The sequence below is a fragment of the Uranotaenia lowii genome, chromosome 3, assembly GCF_029784155.1.
Source record: "Uranotaenia lowii strain MFRU-FL chromosome 3, ASM2978415v1, whole genome shotgun sequence".
NCBI lineage: Eukaryota > Metazoa > Arthropoda > Insecta > Diptera > Culicidae > Uranotaenia > Uranotaenia lowii.
In genome coordinates this window covers 38,693,105-38,720,215 of record NC_073693.1, presented here as the reverse complement: position 1 = coordinate 38,720,215, position 27,111 = coordinate 38,693,105, and the positions used below count along the sequence as shown (strand labels likewise).

At 34.2% G+C, this 27,111-nt stretch overlaps 1 protein-coding gene across 10 annotated transcripts in view; it reads right to left on the bottom strand.

Annotated features, from left to right (window-relative positions):
- LOC129754131 (collagen alpha-1(XVIII) chain) overlaps nucleotides 1-27,111 on the bottom strand; it is an 875,414-nt gene that overhangs the window by 824,861 nt on the left and 23,442 nt on the right. For 9 of the 10 annotated variants that reach the window (XM_055749999.1, XM_055750002.1, XM_055750005.1 and 6 more), the window contains exon 2: nucleotides 20,151-20,921. In XM_055749999.1, the coding sequence (XP_055605974.1) occupies nucleotides 20,151-20,155 (5 nt within the window). In that variant the 5' untranslated portion in view covers nucleotides 20,156-20,921. Of the gene's footprint in view, nucleotides 1-20,150; nucleotides 20,938-27,111 lie in introns of all 10 variants that reach the window. The other variant, XM_055750000.1, reaches the window with a different exon arrangement.

Here is a 27,111-nt window from a genome sequence, read left to right as displayed (position 1 = left end):
GACCCAAAAAGCATCGACAAAACATATGTGAGCAAAAAGTCATTTTTTGCAGCGGTCTAATGAGGTATATAAGCTTTTCCTTTTTTAAAAACATCCTGTAGCTTCTTTTCCTCTCATTGGGCTCTTTCCTTTGTTTTTATAGAAAAGTATTTTTTCAAATGAAATGCAATTAAATTTTCTCTAAGTAGACTTTTGAAACCAAGGTTCGGAAAGAATTTCACCATGTAAAAAATATTTTAGTAAGAAAATAAAAAACCAACTAAAGGTTCTCATATTCAGGGCTGTAGGAAGAACTGGCTCATGGGCGAGGGAGGTGTCTTGAAGACAGAATTGTTCCTATTTCATGTTATGCTTGAACAATATATGCATAAAGAATAGAAAAAAATGCAGGTTCTATAATTAGGTTTGAGTTATTTTACAATAATAGTTTGTAATCATATCAAATACTTACTTTCAAGCATAAGTCGTAGAAGTTGTCCATTTTTATATGAAATTTTCAAAAAAAAAAAAAATGGTTTCTTGAAGGTTTTATTTTGACGAAAACTTTTTGTTTTAACTTAAAATAACAGGTCAAAAGCTGATTCTTTTAACACTAAACGTACCGGAGGCGGTCAAATGACGGTTTTTGAACTTTAAACGATGATTACGTCTTATATAATTGTTTTTTCGCAAATTTAACGACAGGACTATTTTTGTTTTTGAAATGCAAGTATTTTTGCGTTTTTAAATTTTTTTTAAGTGTTACGGTTTTCGAATAACATATGTGGTATACCTATTCATACCGCGAGCGGTCAAATGACGGCAAACATCGATTTCGCTAAAACTCCCTTGTTTCTCAACCGATTTCTACCAAATTTATAGTTTTGAAAAGCTTATAATTCGACTCAAATATGTTTCTCAGACAATTTTCAGCTACAATCAATAACTTTAAAGTTATTTACAGTACAAGAAAAATTTTATGAAAAAACATGCTTCAGGGAAAAGGTTGTAAATCAGTTATTAAGTGCTCGAAAAAAATTTCACTTAGTGCCTGAGAAAGCTGAAGTTAGAAACTATATGTTGCACATATGGAAAATTTGTTTGAAAATTTTCTAAGATCATGGCCACAAAAAATGTAAAAAAGTTGTGTAAAACCCGTACTTTTCAATCAATCAACCGCCAAAGCTGTTCTCGTAACAGTAGAAAATTTTGAAAAAGTGAATTGAAAAGTAGACGTAATTTGTCACATTTTGGCATCTTTAGATTTTTTGAAATACGAAGTACATAAGTTATGACGACTTTTCAAAGGTAGCTGTTTTTCGAACTTTTTATCAATTTGGATTTTCTAAGACAATTCCTACACCTAAGCTCAGCTTCGCACTGGATTTTGAGTACGTTAACGTAAGGTTTAGGCAATAAAACTATATGCAAAAGAAAGCTTATTTCATACCGGTTCTAGTGGTGTAACTGCATTGGCGGTGCAATGCTTGGCAAAAATATGATAAATAAAACAGTGAAGTAGTTTCTGAATTTTGCGAAGTCAGCACAAATTCTTGCTTGGCAGACGGGCGCAGTGGGTGGTAATATATCAAAGCTATTTTGCACACGAAGACGGGTGAAAGGAAACGAAAAAACAAACGAGCATTCGCTCAAATTTTCTGGTTTTACTTTCAGAAATATATTTATTGAATTTTTGTGAAGCATTGCACCGCCAATGCAGTTACATCACTAGAACCGGCATGAAATTTGCTTTCTTTTGCATATAGTTTTATTGCCTAAACTTTACGTTAACGTACTCAAAATCCAAAGCAAAGCTGAATTAGGGTGTAGGGATTGTCTCAGAAAATCCAGATTCATAAAAAGTTCGCAAAACAGCTACCTTTGAAAAGCCGTCAAAAATTATGTATTTAGTATTTTAAAAATCTAAAGATGCCAAAATGTGACAAATTACGTCTACTTTCCAATTCACTTTTTCAAAATTTTCTACTGTAACAGGAACAGCTTTGGCAGTTGATTGATTGAAAAGTACGAGTTTTACACAACTTTTTTACTTTTTTTGTGGCCATGATCTTAGAAAATTTTTAAAAAAATTTTCCCTATGTGCAACATATAGCTTCTAACTTCAGCTTTCTCAGGCACTAAGTGAAATTTTTTTCGAGCACTTAATAACTGATTTACAACCTTTGTCCCGAAGCATGTTTTTTCATAAATTTTTTTTTGTACTGTAAATAACTTTAAAGTTATTGATTGTAGCTGAAAATTGTCTGAGAAACATATTTGAGTCGAGTTATAAGCTTTTCAAAACTATAAATTTGGTAGAAATCGGTTGAGAAACAAGGGAGTTTTAGCGAAAACGGTGTTTGCCGTCATTTGACCGCTCGCGGTATGAATAGGTATATACAAAGTGTCGGTATGTTTAGTGTTAAACCACAAAGATAACCATTTTTACAATGATGAAAATGTTATCAATGAATTACAAATGAAAGTAAGTTGGTTAGCTAATGGTAGACAATGTGCAACTCGAGACCCCATACACCCAACCTTCGGGTAGTGGTCATATCACCTCTTGTCTTACAACTCCGATTCTCAACCTCCCCGTGGTGCTAGCTGGGGTGCGAGCAACTTTAGCGGAGATCGGGTACCCAACCCCGGTGGATGCTATGGTCGCATGCAAACCGAGACGGGGGCAAACCCCTAATTCCAAGGTGTTACGCGAGCAACCGTGCCGAAGGATGAATGGGCAGGGGGGTTTAATCCTGCCCTCTAACGGAGCCTGTGGGGAACCAGGGTGCACCCCACAGTATATATCCCTTACTGTGTTAAAGCAGGGCACTGACACAGCGGACCATTTCTTCCCTAGCTACTCGTGGGATTCAAATAATGAACACACCAAATCAAAATAAAAATATAGCGAGTGCCGACTGCTTGTCTCAGCCGGAACCTATGGAAGCCACAGAAGGTGAGCTCGAGAGACAGCTCTCTATCGAGTCGTTCACGGGAGTGCCATCCATTTCCTCTTCCGCCTTGGACTCCCCCGCGGAAGACGAGAGCATCGATGATGGGGTTAATGTCACCATCAAAAAGATCGACACGCCAATCAAAGAGAAAAACTTAGATACTCGGCAACTAAGTGGTGCGGGACGGAAGCGACTGAAGAAGTATCTCGCTCAAAATGTACCGTACGAAGAGGCCATGCGCCTAATTTCCACTGCAAAATGTACACCCCCTGCTAAAAATGCAAAACGGGCTCGCAGTGGAGATAACAGTGGTTCGAGCAGCGCGGAAAAGTCAAATGCCAAGAAGGCAAAGGGACCTTCAGCCCTTACGACAAAACCGGATCCCAAAGAACCAACAAAGTCTCGACCACAACAAAAAACAACGAGTGGGAGGTCAAATGGTGCCAATCGCCCAGGAAGACCGTTCGAGAAAACAAAAGGCCGAAAAAATGGCAACCAAAAGCCCTCTTACAAAGAGGTTGCTAGCTCTGTTAGGGTAGGCATACTCGCCAAAAACTACCCAAGCACACAGCTGACGACAGAGCAACTTAAACTGATTCAACAAGCGATAAAACGGGCAGTTCTCGGCCAACGGTTGGAGAAACTAAAACCGAAATTTGCGCAGTGTTGTTATAAATCTGGGTTCATGGTAGTGACATGTCTTGATCAGGCCACAGCGGACTGGCTACAACAAGTCACACCAGTGCTCAAACCATGGGTAGATGCAGAGCTCATCGCCGTTGGGGAAAACCAAATTCCCAGATCGGAGATTTTAAAGGCTCACCTACCTGGAGCTGCTGAAGACGACATCGAAACTGTTCAGGCTACTATAGAAAGCCAGAATGAAGAGCTGAGCACCGAAAGCTGGAGGTTCTATAATATCCAAAAAAGGAACGAGGCTCTCGAAGTAGTCTTTACCGTGGACGAAAATTCTTTGAGGGAGTTAGAGAAAAGGAAATTCGTTATCTACTACGGATTTGGTTCCAGTAAGATCTGGAAGATAAACCGAAAGAATCCAACAGACAGCGTTGACCGAGGGGAAAACACCGTCAAAGCTGCTCAAGGACCTGGGCTGCCTAAACCGGGCCTTGTAAAGGACCAGTCGGCGATAGACCAAGTCCGATCCGCAGAAGGAGAGACGATTGGCAAAGGTACCACTGAGGCCTCATCAGATCTCAATGAACTGGAGTCTATGAACCAGGGCCAACCTATGGACCAGGGACAAGACCCCGGGACTAACAAGAACAACGAGGAGAGCCACAGTGGATCCAATGCCGATTGCTCACCAGAAGGAACTGGTAAGTTGTATAAGGGCCGTATTTTGGAACTTAATCTACAGAAACCAGGACCGAGCGGGATGAGCAGCGTTGGGGGCATTTTAACCTCCAATAAACCTGTTAACACAAAACCGAAGACCGATAAAACGGCTCCGAAAAAACCGAGCACATGGAGCAAACCGAAAAAGGATAAGCAAACATGTGCAAATGGCAAAAAGCCGGTGCATTGCCCCACATCCACGGGCAAAGCACTACCAAAATAAACACCTTAAAATGTGTCCAGGTGAATCTTCACCATGCCGTAGGAGCCTCGTGCACACTACTCAGAAGATTCGCCGCCGAAGACCTGGACCTTGCCTTTATCCAGGAACCTTGGATTAACAAGGGTAAAGTTAAAGGGCTATACACGCCGAATGGTAAGATTCTATACGATGAAAGCAGTTCTCACCCAAGGGCTGCTTTACTAGTAAACAATAGAATTAAATTTACTCCCTTTACAGAATTCATCAGCGGAGACATTGCAGCTATAAGGGTCGAAATACCAACACCGAAAGGTAAGCACACGGTAAGTGTAGCGTCAGCGTATTTCCCCGGAGATAGCACCGATATACCCCCACCGATGGTTGTAGAATATATGAGAAAGTGCCGGGCTCAGAACCAGCAATTCCTCGTATGCTGCGACGCCAACGCACATCACACGCTGTGGGGAAGTACCGACATCAACGCTAGAGGTGAGTCCTTACTAGAGTTTCTTTCACAAAATAATATCGAAATTTGCAATGAGGGAAACAAACCAACGTTTATAACGAGAAATAGACAAGAAGTCCTCGACTTAACTCTATGCACACCACTACTTCTAGATAAAATTAAAAACTGGGAGGTATCGGATGAAGAATCACTGTCTGATCACAGACATATCTCATTCGACATAGTGGGAGGGGTCATAATCAAGGACGTTTATAGAGATCCCAGGAAAACCAACTGGAGTCTTTATAAACACACACTTGAAGCTTGCAATCCTTTGTTGGAAACGAAAATACGAACAACAAAACAATTAGAGGAAGCTTCAAACAGGTTCACAAATAAAATTATATACGCTTTCGAAGCCAGCTGCCCACTCAAGGAACGTGTTTCAAACAGGAAAGTTCCTTGGTGGAACAGACAACTAGAAAAGTTGAGGAAAAAAACAAGAAAACTTTTCAACAAAGCAAAAGCTGACTCAAGCTGGGATAATTATCGTAAATCCCTAACAGAGTACAATAAAAACATTCGAAAAGCTAAGAGGAGTAGTTGGAAGCACATGTGTGAAACCGTGCAAACTACACCCGAAGCTGCCAGACTCCAGAAAGTTCTATCAAAAGAACATTCAAATGGACTGGGTCAATTGAAGAAAAAGAACGGGGAGTTCACTACAAACCCAAATGAAACGCTTCAATTACTACTAAGTACGCATTTCCCAGAATCCATTGAAGGAATAGAGATTAATGACACTCCGATTGAAAGACTCACTCGAAATGTCAGACGTGATGAAGCACTTCGCAAATCACGCACAATCTTTACACCTTCAATGGTTGACTGGGCAATAAGTACATTCAAACCATTCAAAGCAGCTGGTGAAGATGGAATTTTACCAATTCAAATACAGCAAGCTAAACAAATGGTAACACCTGCCTTGGTAGAGATGTTCGTCGCCAGTATGACCCTCTGTCATATTCCAACTCAGTGGAAGAAGGTGCGCGTGATCTTTATCCCGAAACCAGGGAAAAAAGATAAAACACAACCTAAGGCATTCAGACCTATTAGTCTAACGTCCATTATTTTGAAAATAATGGAGAAGATACTTGACGAGTACATAAAATCGCAGTATCTTAGCTTAAGTAAGCTAAACAACTTCCAGTTCGCTTACAAAAAAGGTATGTCCACGGTTACGGCCTTACATACCCTTACACAAAAACTAGAAAAGACTGTAGAGGCAAAAGAAATAGCACTCGCTTCTTTTTTAGACATTGAAGGGGCATTCGACAACGCATCTCACACTTCAATCGAAACAGCTATGAAAAGACGAGGGTGCCACTCGGCAATTGTTAACTGGACTAGTGCGATGCTAATAAACAGAACCATTTATGCAAGCTTGGGAGGACTATCAATCAAAGCCACACCAACGAAGGGATGTCCCCAAGGCGGGGTTCTATCACCGTTGTTGTGGTCCTTGATAGTGGACGACCTCCTAAACAAACTTGTATCCATGGGATTCGAAGTTATTGGCTTTGCAGACGACGTAGTTATTATAGTTCGGGGAAAACATGAGAATGTGCTGTCTAATAGAATGCAAACTGCACTCAACTACGCACTATTTTGGTGCAGGGAAGAGGGACTAAATATAAACCCTTCCAAAACTACTGTGATAGCCTTCACTAGGAGACGAAAAATTACACTAAAACCTCTAACATTAGATGGGGAAGTGTTAAACCTCGAATCACAAGTGAAATATTTAGGCATAGTACTAGACTCAAAGCTATCATGGAACCCACAGATAGAGCATGTAATCGCTAAGGCTACAACAGCTCTATGGGTCTGCCTCAAAGGAGTAGGGAAAAAATGGGGACTACAGCCGAAAATTATCTACTGGATATTTGCAGCTATTATAAGACCCAAAATCTCTTATGCCTCCTTAGTATGGTGGACCAAAACTATGCAAATTACGGCCCAGAAAAAACTAGCGAAGCTCCAAAGACTTGCAACGCTAGCTATAACTGGCGCAAAGCGAAGCACACCGAATGAGGCTCTAAATGCACTACTAAATATTCTGCCTCTACATCAATTCATTGAGTTAGAGGCGGAACGTAGTGCCTTGAGACTCTCCAAATACAAAACTCTCTATGAAGGAGATCTTACAGGACACCTCAAAATCCTAAAGAAATTTAAATTAAACTCACTTATTGTGAAAAATGATGACTGGATGGAGCCCATTTTCAACCTAGACATACCATACAATGTAACTATCAATGATAGGGACGTGTGGGAGTCAGGTGGACCTGCGGTTCCTCCCAGATCGATCCTATTCTTCACTGATGGGTCAAAAATGGATAAAAGAACTGGGGCAGGGGTTTTCGGACCTAGACTCAGGATCTCAATTCCTATGGGAAACTGGCCAACAGTATTCCAAGCTGAAATTCAAGCCATTCTAGAATGCACTTTAGCCTGTTTGAAAAGGGGATACAGGTACACAAGTATCTGCATGTTCTCTGACAGCCAGGCTGCTCTCCGAGCACTAAGTACGTTCACATGTTACTCCAAACTAGTTTGGGAGTGTATAGTTGCACTAAGAAACCTGGCCATAAGGAACAGAGTATCTTTATTCTGGGTACCAGGCCACTGCGGTATCCTAGGGAACGAAGAAGCAGACCAACTAGCTAGGGAAGGATCTCAGGGACTGTTGATTGGACCTGAACCTTTCTGCGGAGTATCGAGAAGTGCCTTGACTATGGAGCTCAAGAACTGGGAAAGCACCACTATTGTTTCCAACTGGAAAACAGCGGAGGGAGCAACCCAGGCAAAAAGATTCATTGAACCAAGCGCACGACTCTCAAAAAACATGTTGAACTTAAGTAAGCACGAATTAAGTACTTACACAGGTCTCTTGACCGGACATTGTCCAACAAAACAGCATCTCAAAAGGATAAACATAATTCTGAACGATGACTGTCGGTTCTGCGGGTTCGAAAAAGAAACTGCAGAGCATCTTCTATGCAACTGCTGCGCCCTCCTAAATAGGAGAGAGCGAGTACTTGGGGCAAAGTTAATAAGCGCACAAGACATATGGTTGCATATCAGCCCTAAGAAGGTTATATCATACATCTTTGATATCATACCCGATTGGGATAAAATGCTTAGTCAGCAATCAACTGTCACTCCAATCAATAGTGCAGGTGAACCTGACAGCATATAGTAACGCGGGGTAAACACCACAATAGATCAACTACTGGTCGCAGTGGGCTCTCCCCTACAGGAAAAAAAAAAAAAAAAAAAAAAAAGGGATTAAGTTCGCGATTCATATCAGAATTATTTTCTGCTCCTGTAAACTCGATTAAAATTTTAAACCTTAGCTTGAAACTTCATATTCGAAGGATTTGCAAAAAAGATAATGCTAAACAACAAACGAATAAAAAATATTTCGTATTGAATTTCCACTTGAAGATGAAGAACAAGTTCTAAGACCAACGAAAATTACCATTTACGGTAAAATTCACCATAAGAATGCTGTTTAAATAAAAAAGAATAGAAATTAATATTTTTCTTATAACGAAAATTTTAAATTAAATCCAAGTTTTTTACCATATGTGTGATTTTTTCTGGTTTGTGTTTCCAAATTGACTCTGACTGTAAATTAAATTTTAATTAACAATTTTGAATCAGAATTTTGAAACTACGAACTTCTGGAAATTGAACTGAAATTCTTACGTTGATTTGATTATGAAAAAATTAGCATAGTTTTTATATGTGATACCAATCTCTCCATTTCTCTTTAAACAAAGATAAAACGTTAGATTTGGACTAGATTTCTCCAATGGTTCAATTCACGTTTTATTTTATTTTCAATCTCTTTCTGAATTTTTCTCCAAAAGATTTGAACTTTTACACCTTTCATACGTTTTTAAATTCTTACATAAATTTGATTTAGAACATCAGATCGAATATTATTTCGAACTTTGAATTATGTGAGCAACAACTATTATAGATACAGATAAAGATGGAAATCAAGTGTATACGATTGACTTCGAATGTGTTTTAGTCATAATTACCATTCAAAATTGTTGTTTTTTATATCGCTCAAATGTTCTAATAAATAAATATATATTACAGGAGAAGAAATTGATGATAGCCACTGCTGAACACTAGTCAAAAGTGTTTCCTTATTTTTTCCTTTCCCCCACATTCCCGACCAAATTTTTTGCAAGGATGCAGAGGTGACCTCGGTCCTTAAGCACAAAGTTGTTCTTTCATCCCTTTCTAATTTTTTCTAACCTATCTATTGACTACTAGGACGTGGCCGGCGCCGTTATTGATGTTCAAAGAGAGAGCATCAGTTTTGTGCATTGTGAATGTGTAGCCAATCCCAGGTTCCGTTCATTTGACCTCTGAACAAAATTGATGGCCTCGGTCAATCACGGAGTAGCAACCATTGGCGATGTGGAACTCGTTCTACTGAGCCACGCCTGCGATCTTGGAATCCGAAATGTATTAACTTTTTTTTAAACCGAATTTAGAAATCAATCACCGAGTGTACCAAAATACTTTTAAATTCTTTATCAAAACATCTTAAAGTGCATTTCGGGTTCAATTATTCAAGGTGGATGTGAGTAGTCAATCAAGCTAAGCTAAGCTAATTCTTACGTTGATTTGATTATGATTGAAATGAACTACGTTGATTTAATTATGATTGAAATGAACTACTTATCTTTGAGCTAAATCTGAATCTTTATATTTAATTTTTATAACGAATCTGAATCCTGTTTATGAACCTAAGATTTAGTTTGGAATTTCGAATTTGAAAACGATTTTTAAATCTTAGTTACAGATATGAATTCCTATTGCTGTGAACCAAAAAGCGAAATTTGTATCAGAACCCTTAACCAGGAATTTTTTATTTGAATTTTATATTTTAGGCTTGCAGTATGAATTTGTTATCCTGTTATCATGTTAAATGATACTTGACTATCTTATAAAAATTGTAAGCTATGAAACTTTTATAAGTTCCGGTTTGGCATAAGAATTAAAAGTAAAAATTTCAAATAAGACTGTCAGTTCAAGTTTGAAAAGCAAGTGAAGAAGAGAATCAGGATTTGGTACAAACGATGTTCCAAACTGAAATTCAGGAACAAAAAATCGGTTTTAAAATCTAAAATCTGATCACAGACATTAAATTTGAAATGTTAAAATCAAATTTGGAACCACAAACCCCGGAATGATTCTGATCTAAGCTTTTCAGACTTTTTCCTTTTTATCTGTGCAGTGTGAATCCGGACTATTTTCCGCAATATCCTCCCCCCACCCCTCTTTTCACGACGTTTCAGCCTTTGGTCCTGGCCTTCGTCAAAGGACATCTAAAATGTCTGAAAATATTTGAAATAAGATAGCAAATTTTTTATGTTTCTGTTAAATTTTGCAAAACAAGAAAAAAAATCCCGGCCAAATCGGGGCAAATTCCATATTTGGGACTAAATATAGCAATTGAGAAAATTAAAAATAAAAATATTGTGGACCTGGAATAAGATTTCGAGATTTTGGTTTTAGTGCTGAGTCGAGATTGTTACTCTATTTAATTTGAAATTTTGAGATAAGAGGAGAAGATTCCTCTGAGCATTTTTTGATTCTCATGGGGGTGGGTTCAGCTCCAAATTCCCCTCTTCCAGGTCCTACGGCCATGTTTATAGTCATATGTTTGCGAAGATTATGGGTATTTTCAAATGAAGGTTTAACTAAAACTTCTATTATGATCATCATGAGCAAGATTGAACTCTTTTTTGTCTTTATTAGTGACACTTTGCACCTGTGAGCTTATTAGTGAAAAGGTTGAAATCAAAAAATGACAAATGAAGTCGAGATAGTAAATAAAAGTTTTTTTTTCTCTTGAAAAATACATATTTCGCCTGAGCCTTCGTTACGTCGAGTGAAACAAAATGTAAACAATAAGTTTAAAATCGAAAAAAAAAATACAAAAACTGACATAAACTAGTCGCAACTTCTTTAGCTCGGGCAATATATTTTTTATGTGAAATACAAATTTTAAATTTGTTTTGATAACCTTTGCAGCAGTTTTATGTGAATTCTTAAGATGTTTCAGAAGACGTAATGAAAGTTCACGCGAGTTACAGATACAGAACAGTCGCAAAAGCTTACTATCTTGATAAAAATGGAAAAGTATTTAATTTTGGATTTGGTACTTATATGGTCGATTTTCTTTTTATTGTTTTGAATAAAGATAAGGAATTGAAAATTAAGTCCAGAAATCTTTGTTAAAAAAATGAAGTATAGGTTGGACCTGAGACGTTTTTTTATGTTTCGTTTATTCATGTAACATTAGACAAATCTTTTTAATCGTTAGAATTTGAGTTACAAACAGTATTTTTTCAACTCAAAATTTAAAATTACAGATCATCGATAGATTTTCAATGTATGGATGAGCTAAATTTCCTACTTTGGACCTATTGTTTCAGTTTTGGTACTGGACTGGTACCCTTTATTGGACCTAGATCTGAAATGCCAGTTAAAAGCTAAATTTATCAAAAAAAACATCAAAAAACTTATCAAATATTTTATTCAAAATAAAAAAAATACTATGAAGAATTATTATGGATTCTTAACGATTCAAATAAACACCTTAATTTCTGTTATAAATATCTCAAACTTTTCCTCATCTGTACATTTCTCAGCAGAATAATTGTTGTAAGGTTTTGTGTGTCCATTTATAGTTTATTGGCCTAAAGTTGACAAAAATATTGGAAATACTCAATATAGGTTCTTAATGACGTCCTTATGAAAATTTACACCTTCATTGATTATTTAGAATTGTAAAAAATGATGCCAGATCTAAATATGACTATTTTCTGGGTTTTCCTAAGGTTTTCTATTATTTTAGAAAAAAAAGATATAGTTCATATTCATCACAGCTAAGGTAATTTCCCTTTAAAATCAGGTGTGGCCTGTTGATAAATGTGATTTATTCTTAATTTTTAAGATTTATCAACATGCTTACTAATAGTTGAGCTGCATGTTTTTCCGCTGAAAAGAAAGTAGGGGGAATCCGTCTATGGCCGAGCAACATTAATTTTTCGAAAACGCAATATCCTAATAATGTTTTATACCATAGAAATGAAGTAAAAAGCAGCCTGATATGGTGTTAGGATTATGGTAATCCAATCTGAAAAGGTAAACCAATGATAGGAATTTAAAGCATTTGACTTGTAGTTTGAAGAGGATCGCATAAACTTTGCATTTATATTGTGGTCAGTTTCTACGGCTTCCCAAGTAACACAGATTATGCCAACTAGCATTAGGAAGCTTTATTATGATTTAATTATGGCATTTTTTTGTGCAGCTCGTTTTATAGCGGTTTTATTATGGTCATGCAGAATGCTTATAATTTTTTTTCGACCATATGTTTTCAGATGGTTTTGAAAACGCTAATAAAACTTTTATTAAACATGCTGTTTTAGTTATTTTGAAAGAGTTGTGAATGCTTTTTTTTAAACTATAAAAAAACACAAACCTAAAAGTTTGCTCCAAGCTTCCTTTTGCATGTTCTATAATAGCACTCAGTGAATGATTATTAAACCGCCATAAAACTTAGTGACAGTTCTCGATCAAGATGTCAAAACAGGACACGCTCAGATTAGATAGCACATATTTGAATTGGAACTCCCATTTTTACACATTTTTGGTAAGTTATGCGTGTTGGTTTTCAGTTAACATTAAAAAAATACATCTTTGAAAACTTGAAATCACCGAAAGTGATATGAATATCTTTACAATATGAGTATTGACTGAAAGGGCCCAAATAGTAGGAAAAAAACTGTTGCTTGACGCCATCATTAATTCAAGATGACGGCTTCCGCTTTTATTTTCAAAGCTGTAAATTACTGAAAATATCGTGAAACCTTCACAATATGGTTATTAGGTGAAAGTAATAAACGAGTAGAAGTCAAATTTCGTTGCCCGTCGCCATCTTAAATCCAAGATGGCGGCTACCACTCAACTTGAAAATACTGTAAATGACTGAAAATCGCATAAAACCTATATTATAGGGGTATAAGTTGAAAGAAATCAACCGGTAGAAGTTGAATTTCGCTATCTGACGCCATCTTAAATCCAAGATGGCGGCTTCCGCTAAACTTTAAAATGTAGTAAATGACTTAAAATGACATGAAACCCAGGTGTTAGTGGGTGGAAGGGCTTAACGAATAGAAGTCTAATATTGCTATCTTAATCCATCTTAAAATCCAAGATGGCAGCTTTCTATAAACTTTAAAAATGCTCTAAATCAGGGGTGACCAAGATTTTTAACAGGCGGGCCAAATTTCAGTACTAAGATTGCTTGCGGGCCACACAAAAGAAATTCTTTAGTATTAAATGCAATCGAATTTCAGTTCTTCTTTATTTGATCAAAACAAAAAATTAAAAGACTTTAATATACTTCTAACGAGCTAATAGGCAAGATTCTACCTTCCAATTCAGACGCAATACATGGGTTCTGAATTAAATTTCCTCAACAATGCTTCACACACATAGCGTTTTTTTTAGAGATTTTCAACTTTCTGAGCTTATTCATTCCATAAGGATCAAATAGTTTGGTTACTACAGTGAAAATTAGGTCAGTTTCATGCTTTTTACATTTCAAAAATTAAATCACGATAAAAAATTTGTTTATAAAACTAAAGAAAAACAACTCTGTGAAACGGGATTGTTCAAAACAAAATGACGTTCATAAGCTTTTCGCATTTCAGATTCTCTTACGTTCTCTTACGACTTTCTTACGTTCTTCAATTGTTATAATAAAAAAATAGTATTAAAAGAGACCTTCCGTGTTTCGTTCTTGTGCTATTCTTTGTGAAAATTTCCAAATTCTCTCGTACTTAATCTAAAACTTTAAAATGTTAATGATCGTTCTTTTAAAATTTCCCATTCCATCAAATTTAAACTCGAAAAGTGGGAAATCTTTTAATAAACGAATTTTTAACATACTTTTACATTCGAATGAAAAATTCAAATCCTCAAAAAATATATGGAGAATGATCAAACACAAAAATTTAAAAGCGAATTACAAAATTAGTTCAAGTTGAAATTTAGATAAATTTTACCTAACTGAATAATTTAATCGCAAAAATTTTATTACTTAAAAGGCCGCTAATTTTATATTCGCTAAATTATTTTCTCTGCTAATTTTGGAGAACTTACAGATAAAAAAGCTCCACAGTCTGAGGGAAACTTTATATCAGCCATCTTGTTGTAAAATGGTCTTTGGTGGAGCTTGTTTATCGTTTAGCTCCCCACAAATTTGGAGAGGAAACGAATTTCAAAACAACAAAAGAGCACATTGATTAGCGATCAGCGTTTTAATGCCCAACACTGTCTTTTATTTTATATATCATTGAACATAAATTAAAAATAACTTATCAATACTAAGATATGTTATTTCTATTTAATTTACAAAATGTTACCTTTTTCTGTTAAAGTTTAGTATGCATAAAGTGCAGAGTTTTCAATCAATTTTAACAAGCTGAATAATTTTTATTGGTAAACAAAGTTTCGAAAATAGAGTTCGAATTCCAAATAGTAAAAATTTTGTACCAATTTAACTCTGATAATGGTGTGATTTCAATATAATGTGCTAATTTTAAAAACTAGATTTCAATTATTTTGAGTTTCGGTTTTCCTATTTGTTTTTTTTTTCAATCGAAGCTAACAACTGAAATTAGAACTCCGGACTGCAAAGTAAAAAAAAAATGTTTTGTGAAAATCTTGTGAGTGATATACGGCGAATTTTCAGCTTTAAGTAAACATCAATAAGTTTTTACTTTCTCATTATCATTTAAGTTTACTGAGTTATTCGAGTTCTTTCGTAATTTATGAGCATATCTCCCTGACGCCTTTCAAACTCCTCAAAATTATTCTAGTTTCCGCTTGAAAACTCCCAAAGCTCCCAGAAAAGTGGAGGTCACTTTCAATACCACCGGCATACAAATATTTATTGCGTAAAACGTGATTGCAAAGTGCAATCATTATGAAAAATGTTGTAAAAATTGAAGAATATAAAAATGTTTCCTTTTGCTTGGTATTGTCAGTTTTTTAAATGATGAAGAAGAAAAATATTCAATTCTGAAAAAAAGCTTCGCGGGCCACAAAAAAACAAACGCGGGCCACATGTGGCCCGCGGGCCTTGGTTTGGCCACCCATGCTCTAAATCATTGAATATCGCATGAAATCTCCAAAATATGGGTGTTTGTCAATTGGGATACGTGCTAAAAGTGATTTAAAATGATCTAAATTGTCTTAAAATAGTAGTTTTAATGTAGTATTACGTGAAAAAAGTTCTGTTCAAGCGATTTTCATTGATTAACAGTATTTTAAATTCAGTGGAAGCTGCCATCTTGGATTTCAAGATGGCGTCGGAAAGAAAAAAATCGACTTCTAGTTTAGCCCTTTCACCCAATACCCGTATAGTGGTGGTTTAATGCGACTTTTTGGCAGCATTAAGGGGGGGGTAGGGTCTAACGGGTATAAAAAAAACACCATTTTCACGATTTTTTTCTAGAGCTATAGTTCAAACAAATGTATTCAAATTTTTTGGATTATACAAAGCAATGTTAAAAGAACATTTAGTAATTTTTTCGTAGAAAAATATTGAAAAATGAGCCGGTGACGGAGCATTTTCGAGGATGCCTTTTAGAAAACAGGATTTGCGGTGGACACTGTATCTCAGCACAGAATCATCTGAAGTCAAAAAATCAGAGCAAAATATTTTTAATAGATGTTTTTCTGGACCCCAACGTTTTTATTTAACTTAAAATTTTTTTTATGAAATTTTTGTGGCTGTTTGAAGTAAAAACTACGATTTTTCACGAAAAAATCCGCCATTTTTCACCTGTAAAATCTCCCCAAAGTAAAAAAAATCAAAAAAGAAAAACGTTGGGGTCTGGTATTTAATATGTAGAGAATATGTTCCAAATTTGAAAAGAATCGGATAAGTAGTTTTCAAATGACAATGTCCACGGACTTTTAAAATGTGCTTTCGAGAAAAACGCGTTTGAAGTTTCTTCTCTTGCTTTCTTGCAGTATAAGATAGGAGGAGATAAAGGCCTATAATTTCTAGTTTTGCTTCAATTGACTTGAAAATTTGACACAACATTCTTGAAATGTTTTACAATAAGAAAATAAAAAAATAAAAAAATCGATTTTTTGAAAGTGTTAGACCCTACCCCCCCCCCTTAAGTATTAAAAGTTGAGCGGATGCCGCCATCTTGGATTTCAAGATGGCGTCTGATAGCGAAATTCAACTTCTACTCGTTTAGCCCTTTCACCCGATACCCATTTTGTTGGGGTTTCATGCGATTTCAAGTCATTTACACCATTTTAAAGTTCAGCGGAAGCCGCCATCTTGGATTTCAAGATTTCTTCAGACAACGAAATTTGACTTCAACTCATGATTTATTCCACGGGTCATTCAAAACAAGGGATTGGTTCATTCAAAAAGTCTGTCCTCATTTACTGTACTAATGATGCACAACTCAGAAATGAGGAACACAACCTTAGCGTGTAATTGGTTGGCTTGCGAGAGAAACGTCAAATCGTAGCTTTTTTTGGGGTCATCATTAAACCATAATAAAACTATGAATTGACTCACGCCATGTTGGTTGCAAAATCAAAGGGCACAAAATGACGCCATGTTGATGGATTCACAATGCAAGCATTGGAAAATATTTTTCAGGCCTTTTTCCATCAATTCCATCATGATTGACCATCAGATTTGACGAGGCGCATTTCTTTTAAGATACTATTTCATATACATTTGACCTAAAATCTTGACTGGCAGTAGAAAAGAAGCTCAATATATGGTTAAAACATTGGTTTTTTTAGCTACATATTAATTTTACCCGATCATATCTGAATAATGCAATCATCATTCATCAACCATTATGGTTGCTGGGAAAAATAAAAAAAAACTCCGAGAACTGACAGAACCGAAAAAAAACAAAAATTTCTAACATGTTTAATAATAGCTGTTTAAAAGCTTTGGTGACCAACATTGATGACCAACAATTATATGTCTTGATGACGTTTCTAGGGTATGATTTTGGCTTTATTAGAGTCCAGGTGATGTTATAAAATGCGCTTTAGCTTTTTATGAAGATTAATGCGATAGTCCAAACGATATTTTGCTGACCATAATAAAGCTAAAATTGTTACTTGGGTTGTCAAATGTGAGTTGCACATAAATGTCATCGTTTGTTAGTTATCATTCAACTACAGTAGATGTAAGATAACAAAATTGAAGTTCAAACAAAATCTTCTGAAAATTAAAAAATAATGTGACTTATCTATGACTGGGCACCATATTGTTGTCTATGACCGGACAAGAAATTATTCAAAATAAAACATCATTCCAACTTGAAACTTTAATTTTGTTCTTCTATTTACAGTCTCATATACAAAAACGAGCCAGCGAAGAAATCAGCTTTTTCTGTTTTGTTATATATTTCAAATTGTGACCACAACTTTCAGCATAAACAAAAATCGTTTAATGGAATGTGTTCTAAGTTGTCATAATAATTCCTAGGACCTGAAATTTTCAAAATTTTGAAATTGTTAGCGTCTGGAGCACCATTTTTGAAATCTACTCGCATAACATCAACATACAAAATATGTTGCACCAAGCTTCTTTCTAAGACTTAAATTTTTTCATTTCTGAACTTGTAAAAACAGTTGTAAATAATACAGTTGTGGGAGAGTATCGTGAATTCCACTTTGTAAGTTGGATTTATCATATTTTTCAGTTGTTTCTGATATTTTTTCTCACAGGAAAACAATTCTTCCTTTTTTAGCCTGCCTTCAAAAACTAGCGTGCATAATAAGATACCAAGAGAGTTGAATCTTTCTTATATGAGTTCAAGCAACCATTCAAATATTATTTCACTAAAAGAAACATAGTAACGTAACTACATTCGTGGTATTTCACATGTGGGATTGTTATGCGGGTATATTTCATATGGGACAGTCACTAGTATTTGGTTCTAAATTTCTAGAACAAAGTCTCTTTTTTTATATTTTCATATTGAAGTCCAATGTTCAAAATAACTAACTGTCAGGTTAGATGAAAATTCATATGGGATTGTTATGTGAATTGGAATAGCAGAAGATAAAGATTTCAAAAACGAATATATTTCGGTCCTCTGAGAAACTTTAAATTATGCTGTCCGGTCATAGACAATTTTTCCCTAGTTTTTTTTTCCGAAACAAATGCTTCATTCTGTTTTGTCAAAAAACTTTTATGAAAGGTTTCATAGAATGATCATTATTAGAAAACACGTACTCACAAGACCTGTGCAAGTAATTTGAGGCATTTTAATACGTTTTTGTGCCATTGGTGACAACTTTGGTGAAGTAACTCATAGTGTCCGGTCATAGATAACACTTTTGAAAATGAGTGAAAACTAACATTAATGATTTCTCTTTCCACATGAATTTGTTGTAATTTTTTTTTCTAATATAGTTTAGTGATCATAATATTTATGCTCTTCATTAAGTAGAGGAACCAATAGTTACGAAAATATATTTTTGAAGTTATTTCCTCAAAACCTTATGTGTCCAGTTGTATTTAGACAAGTTCCCGCTACTTTTTTTTAAAAACGTTGAAAATTTTATAAGAATTTCTTTTTATGGCTAGTGGCGGTATGATAGATTGAAGAAAAAATAAATGGTCATAATTTGCAAAGGAATTTCTTAAATCTATGCACCCTTTGGCTCTGATGGCCTCAATTAAAAAAAATCTAAATTTTGGTTAATCTTATCAAAAAATCAATGAAAAAAATTGAACTGACCCTTACAGTTATAGAACTCGTTTTGAAAAGAAAAGAAAATCTGTATTTTTTTTTATGTTTTAAGGGGGGGGGTAGGGTCTAACACTTTCAAAAAATCGATTTTTTTTATTTTATTATTTTCTTATTGTAAAACATTTCAAGAATGTTGTGTCAAATTTTCAAGTCAATTGAAGCAAAACTGTAGAAGTTATAGGCCTATATCTCCTCCTATCTAATACTGCAAGAAAGCAAGAGCAGAAACTTCAAACGCGTTTTTCTCGAAAACACATTTTAAAAGTCCGTGGACATCGTCATTTGAAAACTACTTATCCGATTCTTTTCAAATTTGGAACATATTTTCTACATATAAAATACCAGACCCCAACGTTTTTCTTTTTTGATTTTTTTTTACTTTGGGGAGATTTTAGAGGTGAAAAATGGCGGATTTTTAAGTGAAAAATCGTAGTTTTTACTTCAAACAGCCACAAAAATTTCATAAAAATATTTTTAAGTTAAATAAAAACGTTGGGGTCCAGAAAAACATCTATTAAAAATATTTTGCTCTGATTTTTTGACTTCAGATGATTCTGTGTTGAGATACAGTGTCCACCGCAAATCCTGTTTTCTAAAAGGCATCCTCGAAAATGCTTCGTCACCGGCTCATTTTTCAATATTTTTCTACGAAAAAATTACTGAATGTTCTTTTAACAATGCTTTGTATAATGCAAAAAATTTGAATACATTTGTTTGAACGATAGCTCTAGAAAAAAATCGTGAAAATGGTGTTTTTTTATACCCGTTAGACCCTACCCCCCCCTTAAAGAATTATCAGTTTTCCCGTGAACTAAATTTTTAACATTCATGATTAATATACATGAGAATAATTTCACTTACTAAAGTTTATTCTCTATTCTCTAAAAATCTTATGATTAAAGGCCACTGTTGCTTATTCGGTTTCTTAATTCTACCTGTGGATTGATCAACTATATACACAATTCTCAGTCAATAGATTATTTTTCAGTAAACCTCCTAATGCATTCTAAGAATGTCAAAAAATAACATCTGCCATGAAAACCAAATCAAGCGCTTTCGATTGAATTTCGAATGCTTTTCCCATGATGTTCACTAGGAAAGTACCAGCAGCATCACATCTCGCATGCATTTCGGTTCGGGTTTACCGATTGAAAATCCGCAAATACCTAGTACTCTCTTACACTCTTCTCCCTCCAGCTGCATCGAAGCGCTTGGATTTCTATTTTCATTCAGAGAGCCCTTTCGTCGGGAATCCCTTTTCCTTAGGAATATGAAATCATTCGAATACTCACTTCATTGCTGCTGCCTCAACTGCATTTACGCTGCTTCCGTTGCTTGAACTTGTTCGCTTGCTTGCTTGCTGGTGGTTTGGCGTTTCGCTTCAGTTGCTCCCTGGCACCAATCTTTCCCCACTTCCGGAACACGAGCAGGGAGAAAGATGGCGAAATCTCCACGTGGGGAGCAGCGATTCGTTAAGATCACGCCAAAGTGCTTCCGGAGACTCAGCTGTTGATTTGATAAAAAAAAACTCGACGACGGACGACTCAAACAGCTGAGTGCAATAGCTACAGAAAGAAATCACGTCTTTCCCCACCACTTTAGAGAGAGAAGGAAAAAAACGGCTGAATGCGGCGAGATGCGAGGGTGGTGATTTTTCAAGCGATGATCTTCAATCGAGCGCTTTTCGATTGCTTCCACTTCACGTTAGCCCTTTTTTCAACTTTTTCTTTCACTCACACACATACACATACACTCTTTTGCGTGCTCAACTACAACGATAATAACAGCAACAATATTATGATTGATGATGGTGCTCGAATAGCGGTGGTGCTCAGAAGGGTGGATTTTTTTTCAACTTCTTCTTGCGTTTGGCGAATTTTCTGCTTACGATTTACTTTTTGCACAATTTTTCTTCCTTTCGAGAGCTTCACCGGTTGAGAAAAGCTTCCGATTTATTACTGGGAACTTCTTCAGATTTTATTCATTGCTAACACAACACTTTGTCAATTTTCATTCACTTATTGGCCCACGCCAATGGGCGACGATTTTTCAACTTGCTATCACTTGGTGGTTTGAAACCTGAGGGGAAAACACATTTAATGATGTTATTAACTGATTTTCATGGTTTATTACTACGTTTATGAGTCAATTTTAAAAGTCGTTTTTGAATTCGTTTTTATCCACATTACTCATGAGGTCATGATGTTTTGGTAGGCAGCTTATCTGCAAACACACTTTTTGAGAAATTCTCTGTCATTGTTTTGCCATCAGAAATCAATAGTTTTATTCAAAACTGATCAGTTCATCAAAAAAAATTGTTTGATTAAAACCATAGCAAAAAAATCCTTTTATTCAATCTTATTCATCTCACAGCCAGGATGCATCGGGACATGTGAAATAATTAACCGAGCTGTTTTTTTTTTTTTTGCTGCTACCCTTTATCACATTTTACCGTGATTACTCTTCAACACATTTCGTTTACTCTAATTATTATTTCTCCATCCCTGTTCCCTGCCACCTTCTCTGGTTTCAGACATCAGGCTGCGGCCGCCATGTGGATGTCTTCATTCATTTTTCCCACCCAAAAAACCACACACTCTGCAAGCACACATACATGTATGCTCATACGCATACATCCCTACACAAACAGCGATGACGATTTTCCGCTAAACGTAATTTTCCCACCTTCTGTAAAATTTCCCATAAACTGTGTGGGATCGTGCCTTGTGAGTATCACATAATTTTCATAAGGATGAGTCGGTATAAATTGCAAAAATGAAAAAAAATTATGAAAATATGCTTTGTAAGATTTAATAGCTTTATTTTAATTTGTTTCAATTTTATAAATCTAATTTTAAATTTGTTTTTGAACCGTAAATTTTTGATCTACAGTGGAATTTTGTATTTCTTCAAAGCAGTGCTATGTAGTATGAAATTTTTCCTTTGTTTTCTGACGTCAAAAACAGATAAGATAAAAACTCAGATTTTGAGTATTTATTTTGATTGTCACAGATTTAATCCATAAAAATCAACAGTCAGCAACTAATTCACCAATTAAAAGTGTGAAATTTCATTTGTGAATAATTTCAAGAATTTGTAAAGACCATCTTTTTCATATCAACTTCAACATTTTCAAAGTTCAGTCGAAAAAATTCTGACAAATCGAATGAAGGGGGGAAGAGGAGGGGTTCTGTTGCAAATTAGTCTTCAATATTTGCTGTGCCCTCCCCTTTTCGTCCCCTCCCCCCTTGAATTTCATGCATTCCAAAATCAGAGTTATTTGAGAAGACAATTGACTTTTTTCGTTATCTTTTTATACATCCTTCTATTGAACAATCTGCGTATCTATGAAATTCACACCCTAAAACTATTGATAAAAAGATAATAATTCAAATTCGTATACGTGGTAATTTAAAAATTATCACTGTATGAACTATTTAGTGAATTTTTCGTCAAAAATTAAATTTTACAAATACACACATTTTTGGAGAAGCAAATGTGGAAAAAATGAGAAGTTTTCCACAATATTTTTCTTGAGCTTCTCGATACCAGCGCTAGGCTCCCACAAGATTTTAATGATCCTCATTAGGCAACTACTAATTTGAAAAACTTGGTATTTGAAAAAAAAAGCGTTTGGTAAAAAATAACTCTGAAATCAAAACTGATTGTTAAATTCTGATATTTTATCATTTTCTGAAGTTTTTTGTTTGATAATGAAATTCGGAAATATCGTTTTATTCTTTTCATTTCTAGTTTCGATTATTCAATTTTTTAATATAATTTTGATTATGTAATAAGTTTTCAAAATATGATTCTAAAGTATGATGCTGTAGAATCTTTATTTTAATTAATTTTATCTTTAATTCTAAACTCATTTGCTTGAATTTCAATCCTTTTTAATCTGAAACGAAAAAAATATTAAGAAATTTGTTACAAATGATTTTTTAGAAAGTTCAAAGGGGTTTTTCTTCATGTACACATTATTTCCATTTTTTTTGTATTATATTTAAATATAAGAAAAATCTTATTTCAAGGTTAGTTTCTGATAGTTAAGGGAGGGGTAGGGTCTAATGGGTAAAAAAAAAACACCATTTTCACGATTTTTTTTCTAGAGCTATCGTTCAAACAAATGTATTCAAATTTTTTGCATCATACAAAGCATTGTTCAAAGAACATTTAGTAATTTTTTCGTAGAAAAATATTGAAAAATGAGCCGGTGACGGAGCACTTTCAAGGATGCCTTTTAGAAAACAGGATTTGCGGTGGACACTGTATCTCAGCACAGAATCATCTGAAGTCAAAAAATCAGAGCAAAATATTTTTTATTGGTTTTTTTTTAACCCCAACGTTTTTATTTAACTTTAAAAAAAATTATGAAATTTTTGTGGCTGTTTGAAGTAAAAACTACGATTTTTCACGAAAAAATCCGACATTTTTTATCTGTAAAATCTCCCCAAAGTAAAAAAAAATCAAAAAAGAAAAACGTTGGGGTCTGGTATTTTATATGGAAAATATGTTCCAATTTGAAAAGAATCGGATAAGTAGTTTTCAAATGACGATGTCCACGGACTTTAAAAATGTGCTTTCGAGAAAAACGCGTTTGAAGTTTCTGCTCTTGCTTTCTTGCAGTATTAGATAGGAGGAGATAAACGCCTATAATTTCTACAGTTTTGCTTCAATTGACTTGAAAATTTGACACAAAATTCTTGAATTTGACACAAAATTCTTCTTCACCCCCCCCCCCCTTGATACTATTCTTCAATGGAAATTCTTAATTAATTGTTGTTTGAATAACCAAAGTTTCATTTTCAGAATGGATTTACAACTTAAAGTTTATAACGTGCGTATACGTCCTAGAAGTTGCCAATTTTTTTAAAAAGTTTTTGAAAATAAATCAGGGATTTGAAGATTTTATTTTAAAGAATTGCTTTTCATATTTATTTGAATAAGAAAGTAGTTAGCTAATTTATTTTTAACAACAAGCATGACCATTTGAGGCATTAGTTAAAAAATTTCAAATATTGAGGAATAAAAGTAAGCTAATAAGTTTTCGGTTTAAATACGATTTGTTTTCTATTCTTGCACACTTGATAAAAAATGAAAATTTTAGTTTTAAACTTGTTCAAGAAGAATCTGCAAAATAAGTAATGTTAGATAAAAATCCAGTAAAATATGTTTTCAGTTGAATTTAAAAAAAATTTATATAGGTTTTTAAAAAATCAAAATTTTATAAAACAAAATTTCGATTTTTATGATAATTGTATTCCAAATTGACTGATTGAATTTTAAATTTTAATTCTGAATCAAGAATTAATATCTTAAACTAGGGTTGCCATCCGTCCCGCAAGAGCGGGACATGTCCCGCTTTTTTGTTGAATGTCCCGCTGTCCCGCTTTTTCCTCAAAATGTCCCGCTTTTTTTTCTTGGAAAACTTTTAAGAAGTTAACTGACTTACATCTAAAAAAATCTAACTTTAGTCTCAATTTGAATTCGATGATGAACAGAAAATCTTTCAAATCACCTTTTTCTCAAAATAAGCAGCATTTTTCATAGCTCATATAAGGCAATACATAATAAATGTAAAGCTCTTAGCATGACAATAAGATTCTGTTAAAGTTTCCTCCAGATAATTATAAATTATAGAATTATAGAGATAAACTTTTTCGCTGGAATCTTTGTTACATTTCCAAATAATATACACCACCTTTTTTAACACAATTGTCCAAAGTATATAAAGATGGAAGTTTTCTTGATGTTTTCAAACTTTTGAAAAGATTACCGAACAAACTAATTTTTATAAAAATTACACAATGGTTTTTAACGAGGTATCAAATCCGCCGTTCACATGTACGACTTGAAATATTTTTTCTCAAAAAATGTGTTAATTTGCTAGAACCGTGCAAAATAACGGTGCATATTGCAAAACTCACTCTAAATAGAAGTCGTGTAAGAAAAACTGAGCAAAATTAATCTGCGTAAAAAAACATTAGTGTACTTTCTATGAACTACTTTGGCTGATGGTAAACGTATAAGTGGCTATACAATTAAGCTTTTTTTTTAATTTTCTAAAATTTCCCGTTTTTTTCTGAAAGTATCTGGTAAGCCTATCGTAAACTGCTATCGCCTGTGATTTGAATCCTTTATGAAATTTTCTTTTTTATCTTTTAATATTGATTATATAACCTAAACTTAACTTCGAGCTGCATCTGAATTTAAAAACTTGGATTTCAAATTTCAAAACTATTTTTGAATCTAGGTTTCAAAAAATCTTTCTTACTTATTGTGAGCCAAAAAGCGAAATTCTCAAAGCTTTTATTTCAATATGAATTCTTTCTTCAGTTATGTATTCAAAAATAAACTTGTGAATCTGGAGGAAAATTTCGAATGATGAAACTGTTTTAGATTTTTTAATTCTGGATCACCATTATGAAACTTTCTTTAGATCCGATTCTACATAAGAATCACAAGTAAAAATTTCAAATCTTAAAATTATTTTGTAATTTTAAATATTTTGTATTTTTAAATACTTTCTTTTCATATTCCAGAAGTTTGAACACAAAAGTTTGAAATGCAAAAGAGAGATTCGAATCAGGATTTTTACCCAATTCAAATGAATCCAAACTGAAGTTCAGTATCAACAAACTGGGTACAGAATCGGAATTCTTATTACAGACATCGAATTTTAATTTTTATAAGCAAATTTGGAACCACAAAATCCGGATATTTTTAGGCCGAAGCTTTCCTGATATTTTTCCTCAAGTATTCGGTCCATGCTAATCCGTGAAAATTTCTCCAATGTCCGCCAACATTAAAATTAATTTAAAAAAATCATGGAGACGAACACTTGATTTTTGTTTATCAAAACACATCATTCAATTCAAAATTGTTCACATTGATTTTGATAAAATTGAAATTTTTGTTTAATTTTGCAAATTAAGTGCAAAAATTCCCAAGGCAAAGTCCGGGCTATTTTGGCAAGCTTAGTCTTATATTAATGGAAAACGATATTCGGGACTGAATTTCAATCAACAAGTTAGAAACTTGTTTGAGGCTCTGAGTCGAGATTCTTACTCAAGCAAGAGTAATTATTTTATTCGTTCTTCAAAATTTGATTTGGAATTTGTTTTTTTTTTAGTTTAGAGAAAAACATTTTGCTTGGTAACCTCTCCCCCCCTCCCCCCTCCTCACTTCCGTTTCTACGGCTATGATTAGAACTATCTCTGATAACAAAAAAGGAAATTATGTTCATTAAATTTTAATCATTTTAACAACTTTGTTGAAGACTGCATTTTTTTTTTTTTGAATTTATTTAAAAAAAAAAATGGACAAGATTCATTTTGGTTTGAAATGATTTAAAAATTTCTTTATTGGGGGAAATAACAAAATGAATACTTCTATAATTTTAACCAAGAAGTCGAATTTACTCAAGGTTTCAGGAGAAATAATCATTAGGTTAAAGCCTTTATTTCCTAAATCGATTTAATAGTTTTTTTGTTTCAAAAAAGATATTGATATTTGTTTTGGCCTAGTTAAAAATAAATATAACAGACAAATAACACATCAAAACCGAATCTGTTTTTGAACCAGTTCTTCATTTTTAATATAAATCACTTTGAAAATTAGGATTAGAGGTTTTATTTTCAAAGATATAACGTTTAAAAAATTTATAAAAAAACTTCTTTGGACGCCGCATAATTTTTTTTCCAACTGAAGATAGTTTTTGAGTTTTCGATATTTAAGACCTGAACTTATTCAGTAACTTTTTAAAAGACTGCAAAACGGTTTGACAAATGGTTATGAAGATATTTCAGAACAACTTTTAGTGTTTTAAGCAATTTTTTCATCGAAATTTCTTTACTTTACCCAATGGAAGTAAAAAAGCAAAAATAAACCTTCCCTTTATTTTTTTTTGCAAAAACCAAAATAGCGAGTGGTTCCACATTTCCAACAATACAAATTTCATTAAACTTTCACTATGAATAATTTCAAGGTTTAATCAGATTTGTCAATAATTTGCAGAAGTAATGATTATTTAAATTCAAACAATTTTTTTACAATTCTTCGCCATATTATGAATTTGCTAGAAGTTGAAGCGCCGCCTGAAGAAGGAGGAGCTCGAGTAGCTGAAGCAGCTGCATCGCTCCCAGGAAACACGAAAGCTCTATCAGAAGTTACCTAATTTATCGGCCTTATCAGTGAAAACTGATGTCATTTTATATTAAAAACATCTTAAGATTATGAAGTTTTATAAAC